General features: G+C 41.3%; 1 protein-coding gene across 2 annotated transcripts; it reads left to right on the top strand.

The window, feature by feature from the left end:
- Positions 1 to 401: 401 nt before the first annotated feature.
- LOC140242671 (protein MFI-like) lies at positions 402 to 12,836 on the top strand. Of its 2 annotated transcripts, XM_072322429.1 has the most exons (12): positions 402 to 721; positions 2,256 to 2,321; positions 3,281 to 3,452; positions 4,397 to 4,526; positions 5,259 to 5,371; positions 6,623 to 6,980; positions 7,960 to 8,106; positions 8,517 to 8,756; positions 9,322 to 9,461; positions 10,245 to 10,415; positions 11,447 to 11,502; positions 12,413 to 12,836. In XM_072322429.1, exons 2-12 carry the CDS (start codon positions 2,270 to 2,272, stop codon positions 12,565 to 12,567), a joined length of 1,734 nt encoding a protein of 577 aa, XP_072178530.1. In that variant the 5' UTR covers positions 402 to 721; positions 2,256 to 2,269; the 3' UTR covers positions 12,568 to 12,836. The 2 variants fall into 2 exon arrangements, with proteins under 2 accessions (XP_072178530.1, XP_072178531.1); XM_072322430.1 differs by lacking the exon at positions 3,281 to 3,452 and having other exon boundaries at positions 690 to 721.
- Positions 12,837 to 14,413: the final 1,577 nt, after the last annotated feature.

Here is a 14,413-nt window from a genome sequence, read left to right as displayed (position 1 = left end):
AACATTTTTTAACATCACTGCAGCTCCCAATTTTCTAACAATCACATTATTGTCCCACGTTGCTGTTGAACCCGACACTACGACAATGAGGACTGGTATGATTTTTCAAGTATAGCTGTACAATATAGGGCCTACATATCTATATTCAATCCTATCATGAAGATGGAAACGGCAGGGAAAAAAGTCATGAAATTACTTTCAATACTAATTTACTCGATGACTGAAGGATAGGATGCCGGATGGCCGAGTTGCCGAGAAGCTCTGTCGTTGGTGGCGCTACTGCAGGTACTATTTTGTTGCAACAAACCCACACACACACTACACGTACGTACACGTACGTACGTACACAGTACACGTACCGTACCCCCAAAGAGCTAGAGTAACATTGTACGAAAGCACAACACTAGGCGCTATTCAAGCTGGATTTCCAAGAGGATATTCATCAATTTTTTCGTTCTTCCAACCTGCGAGCGGAAACTACGCGTTAAAGTCACCTGCAAGTGATTTTAGGTACCTACAGTATTCTAAGATCGTGAAATTAGCTCCTGACAGCTTTCTCTTTCGAGCTTTGGGCTCATCTTTGAACTTGAGTGTCACTCTACACCGCGTAGTTACCAACCTGGCAACAGACGCCGTCGTATGGCCGAAAGCAAGGTGGTGACAGAGCTGTAGAAGTTCTAAACGTTTGACAGGCCGCGTTCGTTCCAGCCCTGTGTGGAGGGTGAGTTGATCAAACACCTTGCAATGATTAGGAGTATAACAAGGAATAGTACCGTAAACCCGGTACATCCTTAATGTTCTTAGTCTGTAAGCACACTATTGAGTTGACCGATCAAAGATCGGTCTGTACCGCCGGTATCTGGTCGTCGCGTCGGGGATATGTTCCGCGGAGCGTGTTTTTTTTTTAGACGGCACAGATTGGGGAAACTAAAAATCAATCGGGGACCCTATCCCTAAACCTAAACCTAATCCTAATCCAAACCCTAACCATCAAACCCAAACCCTAACCCTAACCCCAACCCCAATCCTAACCCTAACCCTAACCCTAACCATAACCAAAAACCCTAACCCAACGTTTTTCCCATAGGTTTAACACGCGCCATGCCCCAATCTGTGCCGTCTTTTTAAAAAAACGCTTCCGCGGAGAAATGCGTCTGGCTTCACGGGTCCCCTCCTATTACCTATAGTACGGAGGAGAGTGATAACGTCAATAAAAATAAAAGACTCCTCTGGACAGACGAATCTTTCAGTCTAACTGTTAACTATTGGGGTAAAGTGATTCGATTTCAATGTAGGGTCCTACCCTATTGTATAACCCCGGGACACTCGGCTCCTTGTACACAGTTTTTAGGAGGTTTCTAGACATTTAACCTACGGTTCGGTTAAACAGTCTATTTTCCGCCTTATGGTACGATACTGCAATAGGGTGCGAGACTCTAATAGTCTAACTTTAGTGTCACACTATGAATGATTCTAGATTCTGACACACTGATGAATGCAATCACTTCATTCTTCTGATATCTGAAGTGGTTCAAATATCTGGCAAAACTTCCATATACCTATGCCGGGGGTACATATGCGTTATGTTTAAGTAACATGAATAAGTTTAGGTGGCCTTGGGATTAGGATTAGAGTTTACTCAGTTTAGGGTTAGCTAGGGTTAGAGTTAGGGTAACATTGATCTTGGTGTCCTAGGGAAATGCGGACTTCAGAGGAAGCTCATACAATGTAGGTGTATAGTAGTGGGGGATACATATGGAAGTTTTTCCAAATATCTTGCCAACATCTTGACTTTTCATATTTGTATTTCACCATCACTTTTTATACGCTAGAAATAACTTTTAGTCAATCTAGATGGGGTCTAAGTAGCTAGTGTGATCTGCACATAATATTGCTGCATTCACTCAATCCACACTAGAACCACAGATTAATGTAGGTGAACTTGAGTCTTTGTTGTCTGCGCTCCTGGGCAAGGAGGCAGGTGGGTTTGTAGCACCCTGCTTAAAAATAGTAATTAGTATAATTCACAAGCTCCCACCCGTGCCTTGTGGTGTATATTGTAGGTCCCACCTCCTCAGCAGACTACCAGTACATGTATGCTCATCACACTTAATGAAGAATTCTGGCCCTATTACAATGTACATGTGTATGCCCCTGATCGTGCCTTATAATCATCACTCAAGATGGTTAAAAAGTTTTGTTTTTAACTGTTTGATTACTTGCACTTTGCCATTTTTTTCATCTATCCTGCACAGATGTCCATTGTACCATGCTGACCAGAAACCAAGCGACAAAACTTCTGAGAAGTTTAAAGTTCAAAGGTAAGAGCACAACTGCGATACTCCAATTAAAGAAAAGAAATAGACAAAAAAAAATGTGTATATGTTAATTCAATTAGAAACCTTTCCAAACACATTCAGAAATTGAGGTGGCAAAAGTTTTTGCAATGAATCTGCTGAATCTGCTGAACCCTAGGCACTTTTTCCTCTCCTGTCATAAGGTCAGATAGTGTTCTGCTCAGGCCAAACCTCACCTTCTCTTATGCATGAATACATCAAAGTAATGCATTGCTAATGATACACCAGCACGCTAGCCTTTCATGGAACGATTGCCAGAGTACTGTCTTGGAGCAGGAAAAAAACAAAACAAAAACAAAAACAAAAGACGCTGAATTGTATGATAACTTGCATTTCAGGTGTTACTCAAAGGTTATCTGATTAGCTAGTAAGGGTGGAATACAAATATGAAAAAACAAAAAGAATATACTAGTATGTATCCAAGTATTTGGCTTGTAGCAGCAACTTTCACCATTTATGCATCTGACCCTGTCTGTGCCTTCATATGTGGGAAAACTATATAGTCAGCATTAGTTGTTGTGTATCTAACCCATGAATCCTCGCTTGAGCCATGCATCCTTGTTTAAACCTGTTGAAGACTACAGTAGACCCGAGTATACTCGGACAGGTGTCTATGGGAAGCGTGTGTTGAAGTGAAATCAGCCCCAACTGTCTGTGTGTGTTGCATTCAATTCATGCACTAGAATCAACCCATTCTCTACTTCTCTTAATCCATCCAGTTCCATGCTGATTGTGCCCCCCCCCCCCCATGTGCACATACTGCGAAAAACTAATCCTTCCTGCAATGTCTACTGTCTTTATCTTCATACATACTCTTTCACGTGTTATCTCCTAGTGAGCTCAATGTCTGTCATGCTATATACTTGCACCGTCACCAATTTCTTTGCACTGTCACCTAACTCTGAACCCCTGGCGGTCATCAGATGACCCATCCCCACCCAAAGACAGCCACCTTGCGTCCGCCCCGAAGTCCGTCCGCCTCGCCCTCATCCGGGATGCAGAGGGGGCGACGGGGGACGAGGAGGGGGAGGGGTCGGAGCAGCGCAGCGCTGCAGCCATCGAGATCCAGCGGCAGTGGAGGGGTTTCCTCACCAGGTAGCACTAACACTTAGCATCAAACACCCTAACCCATCTGCTACTAATCTACATCCAGTCTTCATCCCTTCTTTGTAGTCCAGAGCCTATAGTATCTCATGATGACTTCACCCTTTATGTGCTCCTCAAAAATTCAATTTGGGAATCTGATTTTTTTTTTTTACATGAAATGTCAAAAAAAAATCATTGCAAACCCTGTGAAGCGCATCAAAAATACTGATCGGAAAAGAGGGAAAATATGTTTGCCATTATAACCTGTGAGGTATTGTTGAACTATAACCTATTTACAGGAGTAATTGTGACTTGTAAATTTTGTTCATATACATGTACAATAGAGTCTGAGGGGAATCTCTTTGTTCGTAAAGTGGCTTTTGATGTCAATATTTATGGCTGATACTCCAGCCTAGCAATGAAAATTAAATAAGAATCAAGACATTATGGTAATTATGTAATTTGCACATTCACAGTGAAAAAATGTTTAAGCATGCCTCCTTTACTTCTCACATGTCTCTTCAAGAATGCACTTTCCCTCACCCTATGACCCACATGTGTGTATGTTTCCATTAACTACAGTATCTTTCCATCTCTGGAAAACTCTTCCTTTATGCCCTTTTTTTTGTAATTCATTTTCACGTTTGTAATTCATTTTCATGTTTGTACTTAATCACAATCTGTGTCATTCTAATCACTCCATTGCTAGCCAATCAGAAATCAGTTCCATATGTGTATGTTATCCACAAAACCCAAGGAATTCATGAGCTTTTGGCTTACTGTGTTTACGAGCCCAGAAGCAATTCACAGCAGTGAAATGATTACTTTGCAAACTTGTTAGAATGTCATTCCTGGTGCTAACAGATGAAGTGACGATAGAGTATCGTGTTATAGTAATAAAATTAGTTGTGGAGCCGAAAATCTTTGATGCCTTGCTTTCATCTCCCACACAGATGTCGTCTCTTTGAGATCCTGGATGCCCAGGCCAGCGTTCAGTGCATTCGCGCAAGCTTGAATTCTGGGAGCCGCGACCTTGGGTCACAGGCGTCGCCGTATCAGCGCTCTGTCTCAAGTATCCACTCGGTGAGGAAAACAGGATGAGAGAGAGAACCAAAGGGGAAAAAGAGAGATTGGAAAATTGATCCCAAACTGAGTGGAATCAGACATAGAGACAGAATTAAATGAAGTGAAACCGCGGTGTGAGAACACAGAAACAAAGCAATGCCCCACAAAGGGAATCTGATAGTTTTGTCAGTGCTCAGAGCATACCACCAGACATTTTGGCTGTAAGACAAGTAGTAGGAATGTGGAAATTTAATGATTCTCACTCCAGTGAAGACAATTGATAGTGGTTATTTTAGCATGTTACAGCAGTGTCGGGGAGAAAGTTTTGAAGTGAATCAGGTTTTTCAGTGCCACATTTTTATGTTTGCATGTTTTAAAGTGTGTGCAAATGGTCAAAGCGTATCAGGTAAGATGAGGCTGTAAAACCTCACTGAAGTAGCTAACGAGCCGGTAATGATCGCCCCGTCACTGTAAAGGCATGCTAACCTGGAAACATTAAACTGCACATTACTTGAATATGAGACCGGTCTGAAGCAAATAATTTTCACACAACGAGAGATATATATAATGTACTCTTAAATGAATCCCACAAGGATTGGAACAATCATCCCCAGCGTTCCCACTGATTCCCATTGATCAGTTACTAGCCACCCCATTTAATGTAGAATTATACACAAATGTCATTCAACTAACACCATCATGTCAAATGTTGCAATGTCTCTAATTGGGTAATTCTGTTTCCAATTTAAGCAACCACACACCTCGCTGACAACTGCTAGAACTGGGAAGGAGCAGTCTCGGTTGAACCAGTACTATAACGCCTACTGCACAAAGGCTGAAGAGCAAGGAAAAGCCTACATCTCGTAAGTACATCCAAGTACAAGTGACCGCCTTGTTTGGCAGTCCTGTGAATAAGGGTTTGACTGCTGGCTCCCAGCAAATGGCACTTGAGCTCAGCTTGTACATGTAGTTTGATTGTGGGTTTATACAACATGGCCACTTTGAGAGCAATAAAGTGTATATGAGCAAACCTCAGTGATATTCACAGCCCTACACCGCCTCCCAAAATCTATGTGATCATGATAAAAAAAAAAAACTAGAGAAGCACTCTGAGAGCGCAGACCTCCGCCAAGCATGCAGCTCATTGCCATCACTGATCTTCTTCCCTAGCAGAAACTAGAGCACACACTTTAGTGCGTGCATGCAAACCTCAAATATGTGCAACCTGAACTCCCAAGTTTATTCACCCTACCTGCCAGAATATCAAAAATCCTTCATAAATTCCCCCTAAATTCTCAGATCACTACCAAAATTTAATCGTTTGTTACTTGTGTCATTCTCAACCTTTCCTGCAAGTTTCATCCCAATCCGTTAACTACTTTTTGAGTTATTTTGCACTCGGACAAACAAACGAACGAACGAACGAACAAACGAACACACAAATCAACAGTAACGAAAACACAAATCAACAGTAACGAAAACGGAGGTAAAAAAGAAAGAACAAAAGCACAACAGCAATAAATGACTACAGTGTTGTAAGGCACTAACACTACCTCCAAGGGAAACTGGGTGTTTCAAGATTGAGATTACATGGTTTTCATCCACTGAACCACAATCACTAAGATTATGTAAATTGTGCACATAATATGTAAATCACCCCAAAGCCTGATGCTTGTGAATAATTACATTGGCACAATTCTTTGTCATGTTTTGGCAGCTGATTCCTTGAAAAAATACATGAATGAAAATGAGCATGAAAAATGTGATTCCACTGAGATAGAAACCTGTGATTGTCGCATTGCTAGACTCATGCACTTACTTACTGAGCTATGAAAAGACCTCGTACAGCATTTGTCCTTGAAACCCCTAAATTTTCATTACTCATGTTGCCAAAAGCTATTATGAACCTAATGTAAGCCTGAGGGATAGAAATCAACTTGGTGATTACTGCGATGGATCACCAAAATGATGCTACTTTGTATATAATAGCCTTGGAATTTGTCACTCCATTCTCAGTTTTCAGTGGCTGTCGACTGTCAGTTGACATTTCTCTTTCTTTCTTTCTTTCTTTCTTTTTTTACCCATCCATTACTTTATTCATGTCTTCACTTCAGATTTGAAGACTATTGTGCCCACATCATTCAGAGCTGGTGGCACCACATCCAACAAAGACAAGGCCATCGTCATCATCACCAGGACAGACCGGGAATAAGCATGGGCGATCTCTCGCCGATGAAGAGCGCCTCCTCGGCGACCAAGTCCGTCTCCATCATCATCTCCCCGCAGACGGGAGTCCTGCGGGGGGAGGAGTCGCGAGGGGGGCCGGTCGACGTGGGTCGCCAAAGGGAGGCGGAGTCTCAGAGGAGGCCGAGAGCGAGGAAGGGGGCGGAGGTCGTCAAGAAGAAGAGGACCACACCCTTGGCGCCCAACGAAGCTGCCTCCATCATCCAGCAGGCTTGGAGGAGACACATTGTGAGTTTAGGGAGGAGCCTGGGAATGAGGATCGGATCTCTGGCTGAATAATGTTTGTTGCTCCTCTTTATGAGCAAGATGTTTTGGATGTTCAGAGAATATCACTTTCTTTTTAACCCTTTCTGTACCAGGGTTTTTGAACAGAGTGTACACTTCTATTGGGTTTTCTATGCCAGTTAGCACTCAAAGCACACAAAGTGTGTGATTGGAACATTATTTTCTGTCTAAATGATATAATTCACTTTTTGTATCGTGAAAGTCTGGATATTTTCACTTCAGTCCCTTAATTGTGACAAAAATAAGTGCAAATGAAGCTGTTTTTGTGCCCCTGTATGTGTCATATATTTCTTGCATGCAACAAAGATCACTATATTTTGGCCAAAGCAGAGGAAACATTTCTTACTGTAAATGAATTTATTTCAAAGCAATCATGTAGTTGTTGCCCTTTTCAGAAACAACAACAACAACAAACAGACATGCTCATTGTACATGCATCAAAATAAGTAATATAAATTAAAAGTAAATAGAGGAAAGAAGAGATTGGTCTCTACCAGTAAATTCACACCTGTAGACACAAGTGCATAGAACTGCATAGCAACATTTTGAAAAGTGCCTAAAAGCAGTTTAGGTTTCAATGATTATTTGTGCTTATGCATTTATGCTCTTCATCAGTTGCTTATCAGAATATGATGGGGATAGATGTTCATGTATTTGATTAACAGTTTAAGTTTCCTTACATGGTGTGTGTTGTATATACATGTCCACCAAACAAAGAATGCATCAGCATTACGTAGATATGCTACTTTGCTTCAATCTGGGCTCTGTTGCATAAATAGATGCGTGCTTGTGATTGATATACTGTACAAATCTTTATGACAACTCCACTGCCAGCCACTCACACAGAGAAAACCATGTCCATATTTTGTATGAATTCCATCACCATACTTGACTTGACACCCTTGCTTTTGTCCCCAACCAGGATGTGCAGGTGTACCGGTATTACCGGGACCTCATCAACTTCCGTTGCCGGGGCAACCCAGCCATGATGCTGCGCTGCATCAACCCAAAGGAGGCCAGTCTTTTGGATGCCGCCGCTGGGATACACATCAAGTTCAGACTTGCTGGGGTGAGTACTGCTCTCATTTTTGTCCCTCTTTATCAAATGATGGGTGTAACCATGTTGTCACTTAACAACAACAATGTCAAATAATAATGTTACTCAGGCTGTGCTCATTGCCATACTGTTTCAGTAAAATCTGTTCTGATTGTAAGTATTCGTATGTGTTGCAGTTCAGCTGCAGGCCACAAAATTATATATTTATTTATTTTATTGTAGAACTTCAATTCAGTAAAGATAGAAATCAATCAAGTAGGTATGATACTTTACATCAGTTTAGAAAGTTCTTGTATAGCATGTGAACCATGTTTAGACTGAACAACTTTATTGGCTTTCACTGTGCAAGGATTTAGCCGCGATCTTTTACGTTTTCACTTCAATATCAATCTTCCTTTTTATCCTCCATGCTACTCTCAAAGGCTAAGTTCCCACCCAACATATACTACAAAATCTTCACCCACCGTCCCATCATCGACATGTGTGCCAACAGCCCAAAGGACTACACGGCGGCTCCATCCAAGCGATTCGCTGCCAAGGACGTCCACAACCGACGCATCGCACCCATGCCTGAACCCAGCGCTGGGCCCCAGGGGGTGGCGGACAAGACAGGATGGTACCAGAGGACGGAGAACAATGGGTGGCGGCTGGTATCAGACAGGGTGAGAAAAGTCTATTGTGATAGGTTCCGTTTTGTCAAGGATGGCTTCTTTAGCAGGTGTGAATGATGTTCTTCCAGGGGGACCTGCCAGTATTATCACCCAACATTGCAAGGTGCACATTTATACACCTGGGTGGAGAAAAGGTGGACGAAACAGGGATGTATGTACAGAGCAGAATTTAAATTTTGTATCTCCTGTGGGGATAATCAGAGTCTTGTCTACCAGTACTGCAAAAGAGGAAATTTTAGGTGAATAACTTTTTACGTTTGGTCAATTTCAGTGAACTTCTCTCGTCTATCATTTCTCAGATATGAATGTATTTTTTTTAACAAGATTTATAATCTTTAAATGAGGTATATGCATGTGATCATGCCTAAGATGGTTCAGTTATTTGCGCAATTCACCCAAAAAAAAGTCCACACCACTGATCACCTTTCATGCACAGTATGTCAGAGAACTCCCATTCATATTTATTCTCATGCCCTGATGCCCAAGAAGGATATGTTTCGTGGCTCCTTTTCAGCTCATTGTGTTTCTCTCTCTCTCTCTCTGGCACATGTTTCAGTTGATCTTGCGAGCAGACCAGGATCCGGTGACGTGGGATAGCTCCAAGAAGAAGGTAGACTTCCCCCACTCCAGACTGCAGCGGAGGGAAGACGTAGAGAAGAAGAAAAAGAGGAAGAAGTTGGAGTGGATGAAGAAGATGTGAGTTAATGCATGCATTACCAGAACCAAGTTTGATGTGTATTAACCATATGGATACTTAACATGTCTCAGAGTCAGTTGAAAGATGAGCAAAGAAAATGGGATTCCATCGGGATTCGAACCAGAGACCTCTGGATTGCTAGCCCAGTGCTCTACTGACTGAGCTATAGTAAGCCCTAGTTCAGTGTTCGTCCCACAAACCCTTAATTCTCAATGCTCGAATGATCAGAAGCTATAGCAGTGTGTATGTGTGTGACACACACGCACACACTTGAACGTTTTTACTTTTGAAAGAAAAGAAAGTCTGAGTTGCATGGTCCTGGGTGCCACTGATGATTTCAGTATTGTATGAAGTAAATCTGTGGGAAATAAAGTGTACTGAATGTGGGTAAATGCTAATTGTAAAAATTAGATTCACCATGCTCATTTTCTGCATGGGAAGTGGTGTTAAGGTAAAGCACTTGAATGGTTCATTTTCATTTTGAAATCTATTCATGGGTATCTGCATAGTCACAGCATTATTTTCTCAAACTGATGTATGCATTCTTGTTATTGTTTTTTTTTTTCAGCCATTTGACCATCAGTATATAGCTCAGTCAGCTAAGTTCAGCAAATTTTATGGAAATCAGCCACCACACCAAAAAGCACAGCTTTACTTTATGCATGTTCTAGATGTCAACTGAGATGCCAGCAGTTCCTCTCCATGTAATAAAAAAAGGGGTAGGGGTAATTTTTGTGTAGCAGCATAGCTAATGCTTTCTTTTAACCGACATCATGGACCAGGTACCAGGACGGCATGCTGCAGGCCACCAGTAACGACCAGGGCCTCAACCACCTCGTGGAGGACGCCACTGACGGTATGATGGCCACCCTTGAGATCAAGGGGCCCGAACAGGTGGACGACTGGGAAGTGGACGAGCTCCTGCAGTGGACTAGCGGCCTGAATTTTGACGAGTAAGGAGACTGGATTTTCATTTGCATACAGCTTGCTTGCCATTTCCATTTTTACCTTCGCCATGGGAGGAGGTTATATTTTCATCAGCGTTGTTTGTTTGTCTGTGTGCAAAATAATCAAAAAGTTGTGAATGGATTCAGATGAAACTTACAGGAAAGGTCGAGAATGACACGAGTAACAGGTGATTAAATTTTGGTAGTGATCCAGGAATTTTTATGGTTTTTATGAAGAAATTGTGATATTTTGGCAGGCAGGGTCAATGAACTTGGGAGTTCAAGCTGTGCGTATTCGAGGTTTGCATGCGCGCACTAAAGTGCGTGCTCCACTTTCTGCTAGGGCGAGTTGCGACGCGCTGCTGAAAGTTGATAATAGAACAATAGGCTTTGGAAAATTGGGCTTTTAATTTTCAATGTAGGCCGACATACGTATGGGTGGAAATCACTGATATCTATGGAAGAACAAGATCAGTGGTGGAAAGTAGCTGCTTTGCGCAGGTCTGCACTCTCAGAGTGCTTCTCTAGTTGAAGTTTGAATTTCTCCCACACTAGCCGTGTGTCTCCTACCTAACATGTATTTTCTCCCGTGTAAAATTTAGCTTTCCCCCTCCCAACTTTATTTTGTCATATACATTGTGTGTTCAAAACAAGGCTAAGATGTAGCACCAAGGAGCATTTATAACCCTAGAACTTGGACCCCTGCCACAAGGGATGTTTTTACTTTGTGCTCATGAGGTCCGCTATGCCCACGTAATGTGCGCATGATCGTGCGATCAGAGTTTCCAGTTTGCATGGGGATCTAGGCGGGCGAATCTCCATTTTATGAGATGGGGGCTTGAGTCTCTGCATTTCTAATATTGTAATAAATACAGACATCCATTCTAATGAGTGCACTATTTGTATATGTAGAAATATTCTTCCATTTGTAAAATGTTGTGGGATGTTCTGTCCAGATGTTTTGCTATCACATAATCATTTTCACCCAATGCTGGTATTTGACTAACCCATATTAAATTCCTTCTTGTCCTTTGTAGCTACCAGAAATCATGGCAGGAAATTGCAACATCAGCTGGGTCAGAGACATTTGTCGGTGAGTTTTGCCCCCCCCCCCCCCACCAATACATAACAGTTGTGCAATCAAACACCTTTTTATGCCTCTGCCACAAAGTGTCGCCGGAGGCATAATGTTTTATTAGATGATATGAAAAGATTACAAATGCTCAGATGATGAAATAATGGACAACAAATTATCTTTGTATGCCACCACCCCCTCGCCATCTTTACCACACTCACATTAATTTCTATGTTAATGTTAGAGATGAATTCTAGTTTCTTTGGAGTTGAACAGATCAGTGTCTCTATCAAGTTATGTACTCATCCTACCACTTGTTCCAGCAATAACTCCTTTGCACATATTTTTATCTACAGTGGTTGATTCAGCCATATTAAGTTGACAATGAAACATCCTGCAGTAGATTTCCAGACCATGAGGTTAAGACTTTCTGTAACATCGTGATTATTTATAATCATCACTTACCATGTCACACGGGTTTCAGTGCCACTCCAAATGGGAAATAGGTCTGAAAATACAGAAGAGTTTCATTGGCATGAATCTTCCACCATTGATTGTGTTTTAGAGATGACATCCTTGTCATGTACTAGTGAATCTCAAAATTTGTCCATGTCCATGATATCTAGCTGAAAGGATACGTATTGAGTTATACATCAAAATCATTGTACATGGTAAGTGCTCTAAATGAAAGTGCTCCTTGTTGATTTCTGTTCTTTCTCACGATATCCTCATGATGCATGTACAAATTTTATCTGTTGTCATCTGGCATGGACTGCTTAAAAAAAAAAAACATATATATAGCTAAACAATTTTACTTCATTGATAACTTGTCATACAACTTACGGATGTGAACAGCTGGCCACAGTAGTTTGCATGTCTACTGTTTTTCTTGAGCTATTGATTGTTTTTATACTTTCTTTTTTTTTAGATGAGCGATTAAAATTCAAGACCAGCAATCAAGACCCATTTGAGTTCAGCCTGACAATGGATTCTCTACCGTCGGCCCCATCACCATCACGAGCAACCACCGCCAACGTCCGCACAACGCCGTCCAAACCAGCTCTGGGAGTGTCAGTGAAATGAGGGAGTGCTTCTCAAAAAAGACAGTAGCAAAGAAATTGAACTGCATTCACTAAATCCGTCCAATTAAATTGGCTTCTAGCAAGACACGTACCTCAACAAGGCTCGGCTTCCAGTATCCACTGAGAAATTCCAAAAGTTTTCATATCAAAGCAGTTGCAGAGAAAACTTCTGTCGTTATTGTTGCTGTGAAGTTTGTTCCACTTGTTTTGAATATTTGTCATCATACAAGCATAATGGTGGGTTGTCTATACTGTAAAACATGATATATTTGCGGCATGAAACTTTCGCGAAATGGAGCCAACGGCCTTTTTCGTGGCTTGAAATTTTCGCAAATTGCCACTGGCATTTAATGCATACAGTGCAGACAAGAACTTTGGCGTGCATTTTGATTTCGTGAATCTTGGCACTCACAAAATTCTCCAAATTAAAATGCACGCGAACAATTCTTGTTTTACAGTAGTTGACATAATCATCAACAACGTTGTGATCATAACTGCCTTGCCAGTGCCATTGTCATGTCTGTAATTATTATCATCATCAACATTATCATCATCACCCATCACCGTCTGATCAACATCATTGTGATCATCATTATCATCATCATCATCAATATCAACAACATCATCATTAACATCAGCATCATCGACATTATCATTATCACAATCATCATCATCATTCTCATCGTCAACATCAACATTCACATCATCATCACCATCAACAGCATCATCATCACGATCATCATCGTTCTCATTGTCAGCGTCATCGTCGTCATCGTCATCATCATCACCAGTTATCATCATCACTGACATGGTCTCATTCCTTCAATCAAGTGAATATTCATTCCAGTGAATCATACAAAGTAGATGCAACTGTCATTACAAGTCTGCCGTCAAGCAGTTTGCTGCATCAGGGCTGGCCGGATGAGATTTTTCAGCTGTCATTTGAATTTATCGCGCCATGGGTAATTGCATGGTAAACTGGAAGAAGGTCAACTTTTGACTCTGTGCTAAACATGGTGACATGGTCATGGACTTGATCCTGCTATAAACTGATGTTCTGCCCGCAATGTTGATATCTTTCAAACATTGCAGTATGTAGAATGTTATCATTTGATGTGGACAGGAAAAGTAGAATTTTTTTTTTTTCCTGTGTGTCTCAATTTCACAAAGTTGGTCTGTAGAAGTGAAATGACAGCGGTGGATTATACTGAAATATGAGAAATAGAGAGCATACTGTTTCATTGGCTGTGACTGATCATCCATGGTAGTGATATACAGGCATAAAGGAAGAGCTGAATAGGTCATAATAAGCCACTTCAGAGTTCCACTTTGCACATGAGCAGAAACAAGGTCATTTGGACCAATAGTCATGTTGGTTTTTAAATTCACTGTGATAAGTATCTGTGATGTAATGATTGTTCATGTAATCCTTATAAATGCTGCTTGCCAGCACATCCACTTGACAGCAAAAGTAGTATTTGGCAATATCAATAGAAAGAGATTGTCAATACATTCAATGCAAATTAATGAAATGGATGCTGTCCCAAGTGTTAATTGACGGATCATTCTGGTCATCTGGTCTACCCAAGTTTATTCTTTGTTTGAACAGGATTGATGGATCCATAAATTGTCATGTGAAGCTTATGCATTATGTCGCTCTGAAAATGAGTGAAGTGCCCCTAACCGACTGAGAAAAAAGACAGATCATTCATACCAATGTGTCTATGAACTAACTCCGAACTGGCTTATTGATGATGCTGCCACATAGAGACACACTCATTGAGTTTGCAAACAAGTATACTAGAAGTGAGATTACTTTATATCGTGCTTCAATGAAGTGAGGCATA

Source organism: Diadema setosum, chromosome 19, assembly GCF_964275005.1.
Source record: "Diadema setosum chromosome 19, eeDiaSeto1, whole genome shotgun sequence".
NCBI classification, from domain to species: Eukaryota; Metazoa; Echinodermata; class Echinoidea; order Diadematoida; family Diadematidae; genus Diadema; species Diadema setosum.
This window is presented reverse-complemented; position numbering and strand designations above follow the sequence as displayed.

What these genes read in the sequence shown, in the direction of transcription:
- LOC140242671 (XM_072322429.1), top strand. Translation starts at nt 2,270, where the DNA reads ATGCTGACCAGAAACCAAGCGACAAAACTTCTGAGAAGTTTAAAGTTC. An exon ending in CTGTCTCAAGTATCCACTCG is followed by an intron (nt 4,527 to 5,258) that starts GTGAGGAAAACA and finishes TTCCAATTTAAG; the next exon opens with CAACCACACACCTCGCTGAC. An exon ending in AGCGGCCTGAATTTTGACGA is followed by an intron (nt 10,416 to 11,446) that starts GTAAGGAGACTG and finishes TGTCCTTTGTAG; the next exon opens with CTACCAGAAATCATGGCAGG.